General features: G+C 38.7%; 1 protein-coding gene across 3 annotated transcripts in view; it reads left to right on the forward strand.

Moving 5' to 3' along the window:
* PSMA6 (proteasome (prosome, macropain) subunit, alpha type, 6) overlaps window positions 1-14,330 on the forward strand; it is a 29,447-nt gene that overhangs the window by 10,684 nt on the left and 4,433 nt on the right. For 2 of the 3 annotated variants that reach the window (XM_006891550.1, XM_006891551.1), the window contains exons 2-4: window positions 7,401-7,495; window positions 8,199-8,280; window positions 9,189-9,344. In XM_006891550.1, the coding sequence (XP_006891612.1) occupies window positions 7,401-7,495; window positions 8,199-8,280; window positions 9,189-9,344 (333 nt within the window). The remainder of the gene's footprint in view (window positions 1-7,400; window positions 7,496-8,198; window positions 8,281-9,188; window positions 9,345-14,330) is intronic. The other variant, XM_006891552.1, reaches the window with a different exon arrangement.

Consider the following 14,330-nt stretch of genomic DNA (forward strand, 5'->3'; position numbering starts at 1 on the left):
GGTGCTCAAGTATTTGATAAATTCTGGATTTAAGTCCCTTATCTGATATGTCATTACCAAATACTTTTTCCCAGTCAGTGGCTTCCCTTTTTACCCTGTTGGAGAAGTTTTTGGATGTGCATAGGGATTTGATTCTTAGAAGATCCCATTCGCCTGTTTTATCTTCTCCTGGTTGTAGGTTTTTGTTGATTTTTTTTTTCTTTGTTGATTTACTCTTTTGTGTTTTTCATTAATTTGACCATTCTTGTTTTCTTCTTTCTAATATAGTCTTTCTTGACTCTTTTTTAGCTGCTTAAAGTAGAAATTTAAAATTCAGATCCTTGAATTTAAGCCTTTTCTAATATAATCGCTTAAGGCTGATGTATTATTTCTCCATAAAAAGATATAAAATTGGAACTCTGATGACTTTGTAGTGAGGAGTTGTGCTGCCAACTGAAAAGAAGAATGTGGCTCACATCTACTAGCTGTTTAATGGATGAAACTGGGCATTTGTCTCCTTTGCTATTTGTAGTCTCTGAAAACCCACTGTAAGGTCACTATGAGTCTATTTCAGGTCAATGGAACATAACGACAAGAACATACAAAAATTACTACCAAACTTGATAACTACAAGCAGTAAACATTTACTATCTCATAGTTTCTGTGTGTTGAGAACAGTTTGGGCACAGCATAGCTAGCTGGATTCTTTGCTTAGGATTTCACAAAGCTTCAGCCATGGTGTTTTCCAGTCTAGAAGCTTGACTGGAAAAAAAAAAATCTGCTTCCAGGCTCACTTGTGTTGCTGGTAGAATTCATTTTCTTACTGATGTAGGACCAAACGCCCCAGCTTCTTGCTATCTGTTTAACTGGAAGCCATCCACAATTCCTTGCCACGTGGCTGGCTTCTTACTTTATGAAGTTGGCAAGGAGAGTTTCTAGAGTGAATCTACTAGTCTTACAAAATGTAATGCAGTCAGAGAAGTAACATTCCATTACCTTTGCCATACTTTGTTATTGTAGAAGCAGCTTGATTCTAGTTCCTTCTCACACTAAAGGGAGAGGGGGTTACACAAAGTTGGATATATTAGTAGATAAGAATTATGTGAAGGGTCACCTTAGATTCAGTCTATCTCAATTTATAAACCTCTCCTTAAACATTCTTTGACAGTATCCAACATTTTTTTAAAAAGAAACAACAAAAGTTTAATGGAATTTGAGTGAAAGTTTGTGGATCAGATTGGTATTCCATTCAATCATTAGTATACAAGTTTTTACATATTAATATTCAATTCAGAATATTAGTTTCTCTGGCAGTTTCTTTTTTGACTCAGGAAATATTTAGAGAAGTATGCTAATTTCCAAGTATTTGAGTATTTCAATCCTTATTTAATTTGTGGGAGCCCTAACCCAAAGGCAGATGGTTTTAATCCACCAGCTGCTCCTTCAGAGAAAGATGGGGAATCTCCTCCCAGGCAGTTTATAGTCTCTGAAAACCCACTGGAGGATTAGCTGTGAGTTAGTTCCAGTTCCAACTTGATGGCATATAACAACAATCTATAATCTATCTTGGTAATGGACCGTATGTACCCGAAAAGAATATATATTCTTCAGCTGATGACTCTCATTTTCCACAAATATCATTTAGGTCAAGGTGCCTGATAGTATGGATTGGTCATTTATATCCACACTTTTTTTGGGGAGGAATCCATTTCTCCTTACTGAGTGCCATTGTTAATCAAAAAACTTCCAGCTATGATTGATTGTGAGATTTGCCATTTACCCTTTTAGTCATGTTAATTTTTATTTTCATGTATTTTATACATGAATTTTGTACTCTCTGTACATTGTATGTGTTCCTGATGAATTTACCCTCTTCTTACTGTGCAGTCTTTTGATTTCTGATAATACTCTTTTTTTGGAAGATTGCCTTGTCTACATGGCTACTTCAGCATTCTCATGTTTAATGTTTACCTTTTGCTGCCATTTTTTCAGTGTCTTTGCTTTTTTAAAATCCATTTTGATATTTGATTTTTTATAATCCATTTTGACAATTTCTGCCTTAAAGTAAAACTCCATTAATATTTAATTACTATATTTTGGGTCTTAGACTTGCCATTTTATTCTCTTTTACCTTATTTCTGCCTCATGGATTGTTGGAGCTTTGGTAATGTGGTCTGTCGAGAGTTGTACAGTTATAGCAGAGCCTCTCTTCATTTGAATCCACTAGCAAGAAAAAGAGGCAGTCTCCTGCCTCATGATTTACATTCAGCTATTGTGGTTTCCAACTCAACAGCACTGACATTTTGGAGTTTGTAAAATTAATTATTGTTGTTGTTGTTGTTATGTGCTGACAAGTCGCTTGTGACTCATAGCGACCCTAGATGTACAACAGCCCTAAACTCCGCTCTGTCCTGTGCCAGTCGCATTGTCTCTGACACTCCCATCCCAATTATCCCAGTCACTGAATCAATCCACCTCATAGAGGGCCTTCCTCTCCTGCGCTGTCCCTCCACCCTCCCAAGCATGATGTCCCTCTCTAAGGACCGGTCTCTCCTCACAACATGTCCAAAGTATGTTAGACGGAGCCTCAGAATCCTTGCCTCCAAGGAGCCACCCAGTTTAACCCTTTCCAGGACAAATCTGTTTGTTTTCCTAGCAGTCCATGGTATTCTCAATACTCTTCTCCAGCACCACAGCTCAAAGGCATCAATTCTCCTTCTATCCTCCTTGGTCCTTGTCCAACTCTGATGCATAACAAGTGATTGCGAAGACCGTAGCCTGTATCAGACGCACCTTAGTCTCCAGAGAGACACAATTAGATAGTTTTTATAATTTAATTTTTTATTTACATATTTCCTATGTTGGTATGATCCATTGAGTCAACTATGACTCATAGCAACCCTATGAATGACGGATCTAAACCCTGACATATCCTCTGCCATCCTCTTCATCTCTGCTGCACTAGAGCCCATTGTTACAGTCACAGTGTCAGTCCATCTTATAGAGTATGTTATGTTTCTTAGCTGACCTTCTACTTTTCCAAGCATGATGTCTTTTTTCAAGGACTGACCCCTTCCAACAACATGCCCATAGTATGTGAGATGAAGTTTCACCATCCTTCCCTCTAAGAATCATTCTGTTTGTATCTTCTCCAAGGACATACTTGTTCTTTTCTTTGTTCATTGGATATTTAGAACTCGTCTCCAGCACAACAACTCAAAGACACCTATTCTTCTGACATCTTTATTCACTGTCCATCTCTCAGATACATACAAGTAGTTGAAAAGACCATGGTTTGTATTAGGCACACTATAAAAACAACAAGGACCACATGTATGTCGACTGCCATATTTACCTACTTCACAAAGGGGAACTGTCCCTGTCAACAGCATCAACAACACAGAACCAAATCCCATAAGGTCAGACATGTCCACCACAGTCCTGTACTTCTTTCTATACATCTCAACATTAATCTTACTGCGTTGTTGTTGTTGTTGTAGTTACGTGCTGTCGAGTCGCCTGCAACCCTATGTATAGCAGTTCTGAAGCCTGCCCTAACCTGAGCCAGTCTCACTAATTCCAACACACCAACTCCCATTGCCCCAGTCACTGTATCAATCCCATCTTATCTGGGGTCTTTCTCTCCTGTGCTGTCCTCAACCCTTTCAAGCATGATGTCCTTATGCAAGGACCAGTCTCTCTTGGCCACATGCCCATTGTGAGACAGAGCTTCAAAATCCTAGCCTCCAAGGAGAGACTTGGTTTCACCTCTCCAAGATAGACCTCTTTGTTTTCTTGACAGCCCATGGTATGTTCAAGACTCTTCTTTAGCATCACAACTCAAAGGCATCAGTTCTTCTTCTGTCATTTTTAGTCATTGTCCAGTTCTCTGATGCATAGTAAGTAATTGTGAAGACTATGACCTGGTTTAGGCACACCTTAGTCTCTAGACTGACGTTGTTGCTTTTCAGCATTCTGGAGAGGTCCCTGACAGCAGATTTTCCCAATTCCATTGTTCTTTTAATTTCCTAACTTCTGGTGTTAAGAATATTGATTGTGGAGCCAAACAAGCTGCAGTTATTAACAACCTCAATCTCTTCTTCATCTGTCATGCTACCAACTGTGCCAGTGGTGAGAATCTTTGTCTTTTTAATGTTGCCTTGTTGTTTGTTTTTGTTATGTGCCATCGAGTCACCTGTAACTCATAGCAACCTGTGTACAACAGCCCTAAATGCTGCTTTATCCCTTACCAATCTTACTGTTTCTGACACACCTATCCCCATTACCCTATTGACTGAATCAATCCATCTCATCGAGAGTCTTCCTCTCCTGTGCTGTCCCTCCACCCTCACAAGCATGATGTCCTTCTCCAAAGGACTGATCAGACCTTGCAACATGTCCAAAGTATGTCAGACGAAGCTTGAGAATCCTTGCCTCCAAGGAGCAGCCCAGCTTCACCCTTTCCAGGATGAACTTGTTCTCCTAGCAGTCCATGGTATATTCAGTACTCTTCTCCAGCACCACAACTGAAAGGCATCAACTCTTCTATCATCCCTAGTCATTGTCCAGCTCTCTGATGCATAGCAAGTAATTGTAAAGACCGTCACATATATCAGGTGCACTTTAGTCTCCAGACTGACAACATTGTTCTTCAGTACTTTGGAGAGGTCCCTTGACAGTAGACTTTCCCAGTGCAATTCGTCTTTTAATTTCCTGACTGCTGATACCAAAAGTGTTGATTGTAGAGCCAAGCAAACTGAAGCTATAAACAGTCTTAATCTCTTCACCATCTATCGTGATGCTGCCAATTGGCCCACTGGTGAGAATCTGTTTTCTTGATTTTGAGCTTCAGTCTGGGTCCAAAATCTGATGTAATAGCCTACAGATCACACAGAACCATATTGAGAAGTCAAAAGATTATAATTCAGGTTGGTAGCAGAATACAGTCAGGACAGCTTCAGAAATGTACTTCTGAGTGCCTTCATCTTGATTCTCATGGCTTTAGGCCAGTGTTTCAGAGTTCTCAGTCCTACAAATATTGACTTCCCCTTCCCCCAAAGTCCTCCAGCATCCTTGGCCAGAAAGCTCCTAGCTCTGGTTCAGTGGTGTAGTAGTCCCAAGGTCCACTCCCTCTCATGTCAGGTCTGTCATTTTCTGCCCTAGCTGCTATGGCTGTTGCTCCTGTAGGCCCTAGGCTGAGTAGCACAAAAATTTCTGGTCCCTAAGGACGAGTTACGCTTTCTTGCTGCTTCTCTTCTGGTGGAAGATCTTCTTATTCTGTTGCTATATCCATCCAGTTTAATAGCACGACTAGCCAGTCATCTGATGGATTGGTGAGACTAGCTAGTTCCTTTGTATATAGGCTAATATTCCCTATTCATAGGTTCACATCTATTCAAATGGCAAAGTCTAATTCACCGGCTAGGGAAGCCATTTTGAACACTAAACCCTTCACATCACCCAAACAATTTATATGTCTTTAAAGTGACTTTTTTTCCCCAGTACTTTGGAGAGGTTCCTGACTGCTGGTAACAAGAGTGGTGATCGTGGATCCAAGCACAATTTCTGTCTTTCCTCCATTGATCATGATGTTGCCTATATTTATTCCAAAAAATCAGTTTCTGTCTTTTACTATCTGTCATGATGTTGATCTGTATTTGTTCCCATTCCCACGAGGTGATCCAACAGAATATGGAAATTATCGAATAAAATTGTTAATAGCACATGCAAGTAAAATCTTGAAGATTATTTTAAAAATTGAGCCTGAATTTAGAAGAGGCTGTGCCACCAGAAATTGCTGGTGTCAGATGGATCTTGTCAGAGACTATCAGAAGGATGTCTGCTTGTGTTTTATTGACTATGCAAAGGCATTTGACTGTTTGGATCCTAAAACACTGTGGTAGCATTGAGAAGACTAAGAATCCTACAACAGTTAATTTTACTCATGCGAAACTTAGACCTAGATCAAGAGGCAATTGTCTAAACAGAGCAGGGGAACATTGTTGTTGTTATAAGTGCCTTGGAGTTGTAGACAATTCAACAACCCTGTGAATGAATAGACCTGAACACTTGTATAACTTTCATCCTTTCTCCACGTTCATTGAGTTTCCGGAGGCAAGCTATTTCGGAAATGGTTGTTACTCCTGCTTCCATGCTTGTTTTAATTGGGAAGCTCCACCATATACTGTCCACCATGGGTAACCGTTATCACATTTTTGTTTTGGTTTGTTTTAAAATGTTTTTTTTTTTATTAATTTTACTGAAAGTTTACAGAGATTTTAGGGCTTCATTCATTCATTGTTGCACTTTTCTCCCTGCCCACCTCCTCCCCACCCAATTCACTCTTCTCCTTAAAAAGTAAAACACTTTATTGTTATGTAATCCCTCCCCTCAAGTCCACTTCACTGTGCACCCTTCATTCTGGACTCATTCTGGACTCCTGTCATGACAATAATACCCAATCATATATTTATTTATCATACTTTTAAACAGTTTTCTCCCTCATTTGTTTCAATGCAGTATACATCATTCCTCCCTCCTTCTCTATCTTCCCTCAACCCCATGTCAGTCCTGTTTTCCAGTGGTGGCCCTATGCAGTGTTTGTCCTTTTGTGACAGATATTTCACTCATCATAATGTTCTCTAGGGTCATCCACTTTGCGTAATAGTTCATGAGTTCCTTGTTTTTCAGTGCTGCATAGTATTCCATTGTGTGAGTATACCATAGCTTCTCTATCCATTCGTTTGTTGATGGGCACTTGGGTTGTTTCCAGCTCTTTGCTATTATGAACAAAGCCTTAACATTACCTTATGGAGATGATACAACCTTGCTTATGTGCAGATGACACAACCTTGCTTGCTCAAAGTGAGGAGGGCTTGAATCTCCTGCTGCAGAAGATCAAAGATTACAGCCTTCAATATAGATTGCATCTCAATATCAAGAGGTCATAAATCCACACAACTGTGCCAGTTTTTAATTATTTTTAAAGTGGTTGCTCTAAGAATTACAATATGCATCCTTTTCTTAGTCATTCTAGAATTAATCTATCAGTTCATAGAAGATGTATACACCTTAAAGTCTTTTACATCTATTTACTGCCGTCTCCTTTCTATAAGTAGTAATATATTTTCATACTTAATATATTCCACAGGACAGTATTATACATTTTTAAAATTTCGACTGTCATAGGTGTTTTTTAAAAATGGGGGGAACCCCATTTTATAGTATTCATATATTTACTACCATTGATGTTCTTCATGCCTGAAGATCAGAATTTTCATTTGATATAATTCACTGTGCATGTCTTGGATGGAATGCTCTCTCAGTCACTTGTTTATACTTCATTTTTAAAATGATTAAATTTTTTATACGAATCTCTGATAAATTATTCTTCTTAAACACAAAACTGTTCTCTTTCCCAGAATATGCTTTTAAGGCAATTAACCAGGGTGGCCTTACATCAGTAGCTGTCAGAGGAAAAGACTGTGCAGTAATTGTCACACAAAAGAAAGTACCTGTAAGTAATACTGGCCAAAGCCAGTTTTTTTTTGGTTAAGTTTTCAGGTTTTTTTTTCAAAACCAATTCTTATGGAATAGAATGCCAGACTTTTTTTCATGTGTTTGTACAGAGATATGTTATTGCCTGTATACTTTGAGATTATACTTGCTTTGACTATATTTCCTCATCATTCAAGAAATACTTATTCAGCAACTATGTATGTTACCTAAGGATGCCATATATTGATCTTTGTAGTATAATTATAAGCACAATAGAACCTCAGAGTCCTACAGGGATAAAACAAGCTTAGAGACAAACTTCGGTGAAATAGTTTTGCTCTCAGGAAACAGATTATCTAGAAAAGGAGAATAGACTCCATCTCCTTTTTAAAAAATTATAACCATAAAAGTGAACAGAAGATATTTATTATATGTTGTTGTTAGATGCCATCAAATAAACTATAACTTACAGGAATCCTAAGAACAATGGATCTGAACCTTGCCCCATCTTGTGTCATTGTCATCATCCCTGATAATATTCCAGTCCATTGCTGTAGTCATGGTGTTGATGCATTTTGTTGAGAATCGTCCTCTTTTCACAGATGCTTTACCTTTCCAAACATGATGCCCTTTTCCAAGGACTGGTATTCCATAGCAGCACTTTTTAATAAATGAACAAAGCACTGTGATTTCTTTTTAAATTATTTTGATTTATTCATTAGGACAAGTTATTGGATTCCAGCACAGTGACCCACTTATTCAAGATAACAGAAAACATTGGCTGTGTGATGACAGGAATGACAGGTAATCAACTTACTTGCTTATATGAGCTGTGTATATCCATTTTCAAATTATTTTTTATTTTGTTTTAATTGTAACCCTGCCCTTAGGGACATTTATGAGTAGATGTGTAATCTTTGAAATTGTTATTAGAATCTTCAGAGTATTAAGACCTTTTTTTTTTAAATTGTAAGGTAATAAAATTGGGATTTTTTTTGCCACTTTAATAGATGATTGTTCTGATGATACCTGACAACAAACTTGGTTATAACATTTGTTAGAAATGGGTAAGATAGCATCTGGTCCCCACTGGACCCTCATCATTTCCTTCACCTGCTCCCCCCACTGACCAAACTGTGCAGCTCTGCAACTGCATCCTGGCCCATCCTCACCCTTCTGCCCCCAACCCTCACCTCCTTGTACCCCCAATATGTTTTTCCCAATAAAAAAAAAATTAAAAAAAAAAGAAATGGGTAAGAATTATATAAATTAAGGAAAAACTCAAACTTACTTTCCCCTGACCTAACCTGCCTCTCCTCAAAAATCAAAACCAAACCAAGAAATTTAAGAGAAACATTTTTTATTACTTAAAACTTGTTGCTTTGGAGCTATTAGACACTTGTAGAAACTGTTTGGCTTGATGATGAAAGACTCAGTATTTAAGGGCAGTAAGCTACATAAGTCACAATCTTAACATTTTCCTGGGAGCTCTGGTGACCTAGTGGCAAGAAGCTGCACTACAATCCCAAAAGAAAATATAATTCATGTCTTTTTCACTGTGCTATTAGTGGGAGGAAAGGCCAGAGTGGCCTACTTCTCTTTTCCTTAACTCAAAGGAATATAGAGATAGCTAGATATTTATGAAAATTATCTGCCTTTGAAGTTCATTCTTTCTTTCTAAATAAGTAAATTTTTGTTTTTTGTATTATCAGCTGACAGCAGATCCCAAGTACAGAGGGCTCGTTATGAAGCAGCTAATTGGAAATACAAGTATGGCTATGAGATTCCTGTGGATATGTTATGTAAAAGAATTGCAGATATTTCTCAGGTCTACACACAGAATGCTGAAATGAGGCCTCTTGGTTGTTGTAAGTATTTTAAGGGGTCTCCCAAATAGTTGATGAATTACAATTTTTTTAAAGTTGTTTTTGTTGTTGTTATGTGCTGTCGAGTCACTTGCGACTCATAGCGACCCTATGTACAACAACCCTAAATCCTGCGCTGTCCTGTGCCAATCGCACTGTCTCTGACACTCCCATCCCGATTACCACAGTCACTGAATCAGTCCACCTCATAGAGGGCTTTTCCTCCTGCGCTGTCCCTCCACCCTACCAAGCATGATGCCCTTCTCCAAGGACTGGTCCTTCCTTACAACATGTCCAGAGTATGTTAGACATAGCCTCAGAATCCTTGCCTCCAAGGAGCCGCCTGGTTTAACCCTCTCCAGGATGTATCAGTTTGTTTTCCTAGCAGTCCATGGTACTCTCAATACTCTTCTCCAGCATCACAGCTCAAAGGCATCAAATTTCCTTCTATTATTCTGCTTGGTCATTGTCCAACTCTCTGAGTGCATAACAAGGGATTGCAAAGACCATGGCCTGTATCAGATGTACCTTAGTCTCCAGAGAGACACCATTGCTCTTCAGTACTTTAGAGAGTTCCCTAACAGACTTTTCATGGCAGTACGCCTTTTAATTTCCTGGCTACTGGTGCCAAGAATGTTGACTGTGGAGCCAAGCAAACTAAAACTGTGAACAATCTCAATTTCTTCACCATCCATCCTGATGCTGCCAATTGGTCCAGTGGTGAGAATCTTTGTCTTCTTGACATTGAGCCTCAATCCATATTGGAAGCTGCAGTCCTTTAGCCTCTGCAGCAAACACTTCAGGTCCTCCTCAGTTTCAGCAAGCAGGGTTGTGTCATCTGCATAACGCAGATTGTTGATAGATCTTCCACCAATCTTGACCCCACATTTCTCCTCATAGAGCCCAGCCTCCTGGATGATCTGTTCTGCATAGGTTGAAAAGGTATGGAGAGAGGACGCATCCTTGGCGTACACCCAGGAAGAGTGCAAATGGTCATTGCAAAGACAGAAAAGGAAGAGAAGACCAAAATGGGTGTCGGAAGAGACTCTGAAAATTGCACTGGAGCGCAGAGAAGCCAAAGCACAAGGAAGAATTCAAGATACTAAAGAGTTGAATAAAAGATTTCAAAAGGCAGCACGGGATGACAAAGTAAAATATTACAATGAAATGTGCAAGAAGTTGGAGTCAGAAAATCAAAAGGGCTGAACTCGCTCAGCATTTCTTAAGCTCAAGGAACTGAAGAACAAATTCAAACCTCGAGTGCTATAATCGAGGATGCTTTCGGCAGAACGTTAAATGATCCCGGAAGTATTAAAAAAAGGTGGAAGGAATATACTGAGTCACTGTATCGAAAGGAATTGGCAGACGCAGAAGAATTTCATGAAACAACATATGAGGAAGAGCCTGTGGTGATGAAAGAAGAAATTCAGGCTGCTTTGAAGAAAATAGCAAAAATAAGGCCCCAGGAATAGATGGTATACCAGTTGACATATTTCAGCTAACAGATGCTGCCCTGGACATGCTCACCAGGTTGTGCCAAGAAATCTAGAGAAGAACCACTTGGCCAACTGACGGGAAGAGATTTCCCATTCCAAAGAAGGGTGACCCAACAGAGTGTGGAAACTATAGAGCAATCTCATTGATTTCACATGCAAGCAAGATTCTAATGAAGGTTATCCAAAAATGACTGGAACAGCTCATCAGCAGAGAACTGCCAGAAGTCCAAGCTGGGTTTAGAAGGGGTCGTGGTACTAGGGGTATTGTAGCTGATGTTAGATGGATCTTAGCTGAAAACAGGGAATACCAGAGGAATGTCTATCTGTGTTTCATTGACCATGCAAAGGCGTTTGACTGTGTGGATCATAACAAACTGTGGCTGACTCTGAGAAGAATAGGAATCCCAGAATATTTGATCATGCTAATGCGAAATCTATACTTGGATCATGAGGCAGTCATTAGAACAGAGCAAGGGAGCACTGCATGGTTCAAAATTGGGAAGGACATACGCCAGGGATGTGTCCTATCTCCATACCTTTTCAACCTTTTCTTTTTTTAAAGTACATACTAAAAAAAAATGTCATTTTAGTGACACTTGTGCTCTGAATATTAGCAGTTGTCAAAGTGGAAAAAATATTGTAAATCAGAAATGAAAGGTTGTTTTAACATTATTAATGTGCTTGGCATTTCTTTAAACTTGAAGTACTATTAGACTTTCATAAAAATATTTGTTGAAATAGGTGTGATTTCAAAGAACCAAGTTCCTGTTATATTAATTGGGCTATTATAAGATAATGCATTCTGCATTCTTCCCCACTTCTAGAATACTAGCCGCACTAAAATGCGTACATTGGACATCATAACAATCTGTAAGTTTCTTTTGACCAAACCTAAGAAACAGGTTACAAACATGCTTATGATTCAAATTTTTAGAATAAACTTCTGTCTTTAAAAACAAATAAAATTTCATTGGGAAAGGAATAAAGTTTATCACAGTAAAAAACTTAGTGTGTTCTTGTGTCTGCTATTGTGTTTTACATATGTGAGAATTAAGGTAGTCAATGTAATGTTTTTTCTTTAGCGTTTTGACTCTGTTGCCATTTCACTTAAAAATTACTTTTCGTTTGAGATCTTCAGAGAGACTGTCTTTTTCCTCCCCTGGTTTTCTTAGCTCTGATTCTGCTGGTCACTTAAATGTTACTCTCCAGAATTTTCTCTTGGCTCTTCCCTTTGGTCTATTTGAATTGTATTTCAATGGCAAGAAAACAGATTTTTACCACTGAACCAATAGACAATATCATGGTGAATGGAGAATAGATTGAAACTGTCGACAGCTTCATCTTACTTGTATCCACAGTTAACATCCTTGGCACTAGCAATCAACAAATCAGGAGACTTATTGCATTGGAAAAGTCTGCAGTTAGGGACATCTCCAAATTATTAAGCAGTAATAATGTCAGTTTGAAGACTAAGGTGCATCTGATTCAGGCCATGGTGTTTCCAGTCACTTGCTATTCATCTGAGGGCTGGACAGTGACTAGGATGAGAGAAGAATAATTGATTGATGCCTTTGAGTTGTGATGTTGGAGAAGAGCGCTGAACATCCCTTATGTCTTGGAGAGGGTACAGCTGGAGTGCTCCCTTAGAGGCAAGGATGATGAGGCTTTGCCTCAGCATACTTTGGGTGTGTTGCTAGGAGAGGGGGACATGATACTTGGAAGGGTAAAGAGTCGGCAGAGGAGAGGAAGACCCTCAACCAAGTGGATTGACACAGAGACTGCCTCCATGGGCTCTAGTATGTCAGGAAGTGTGAGGATGGCACAGGACAGGACAGGGTTCAGATCCACTGTTCATAGGGTCACTGTGCATCTTATTTGACAGCATATGGCAACAGCAACAATAGTGTGCAATAAAAATGAAACATAATGACTAAACATCTCTAATGAATGAAAACAGTAAATATTATTTTTCAGTTCCTGTAAAGTGGTCATTTTATATAAAAAGCCACTGCCTTGGAAAAGTAACTCAAAACATTTGTCTTTAACATAAGATATTTCGAAGGAGAAATGTAAATTTTAAAGATAGATTGTAGAAATGTACCTATTTCTGCTAGGTGTATCTGTACAAACTTCCATACATATGTATATGCACCATGCAGTCATAAGTTTCTCTTTTGTCCTCTGCATTTATACAAATCTCCTTTCATCCTTAAGTTCATCCTGTCTTTGTGCATGCTTTCCTTTTGTCTTGATTCCCCTCATGCCTTTTTCATAGTTAATAGCCATTTAGTTGACTGTGACTCATAGCGAGACCCTCTGAAGCTTGCCCCATCACGCTCCATTGTCACGATCTCTGTCATACTCGGGCCCATTGTGGTAGTCACTATGTCAGTCTATCTTGTTGAAGGTTTTTCTCTCTTTCTCTGACCCTGTACCTTTCCCAGCATGATTGATGTCACTCTCCAAGGATTGGTTCCTTCTGAGAATATGTACAGAGTTTGTATAAGTTGTTCTTAGCATCTATAAGCTCTACTCATCTTGAAAAACTTTGCAGCAAAGAAGTATTTTCTTGTTTCTTCTCAGGCAGTAAGTGGGTGTCTTTTCTCAATGTGGTCCTACTACATCTTTGTGTATTTTTGTTTGTTTTTATGTACCATTGAGTTGGAGCTGAACCGTAACAGAACCTTCAGTGGGTTTTCAGGGACAATATATTGCAGGGTAGGAGATTGCCCATCTTTCTACTGTGGAACAACTGTTATATTCAAACTGCAGGCCAACTCTTTACCACTAGGCCACCAGAGCTCGCTCTCTGTGTATATTTTACAAGATGATATAACATTGATCTCAAGTAGCTGTCTGATCACTGGCATAGTTAGTATATTGAAAATTTCTCTTCTGTAGGCTATAAAACATATGTGAATATTTCTGAATGGACATTTCTTGTCCTTAAAAAGTAAATAAAAATAAAACTGTAGTAAATAAGACAGTATGTTACTTATGGCAGATATTGGCCAGTGACAGACCAGACAAAAGAAACTGATATTTTTTTAAAAGTCTGAATATAAAGAAAGTAGTTAATACCGAATCTTATACCCAACTGTCGTCAGGTCACTTCCAACTAATGGCAGTTCTTCATTTCTGAGGTGGTAAATTGTAATTGGGACTAGACTGCCTCATCTTTCTCCTGCAGCATGGAGGGTGGATTTGAACCACCACCTTTTCTTCTGTTAGGAGCCCAGTACTTAATGAACTTCACCATGAAGACTCTTTAATCTTTTAGCTAGGATACTATATTAAAAGAGGTTCAAATCTAGAATATAAGAAAGTAGAAGTTAATGCCATTCATAAGTGCTGTTTTACCTTTTCTGCTGAGTAGAGGTGGTACTGTTTTTTTCACAATAATCTTGTTTATTTTACTTGTTCAAGATGTGATAACTTGATTAGATTCATAATAGCAAAGTACATATATATATTTTGGAGTTGAGATTGTATG

Source organism: Elephantulus edwardii, unplaced genomic scaffold (genome assembly GCF_000299155.1).
Source record: "Elephantulus edwardii isolate Elephantulus edwardi_28Jun2011 unplaced genomic scaffold, EleEdw1.0 scaffold00100, whole genome shotgun sequence".
NCBI lineage: Eukaryota > Metazoa > Chordata > Mammalia > Macroscelidea > Macroscelididae > Elephantulus > Elephantulus edwardii.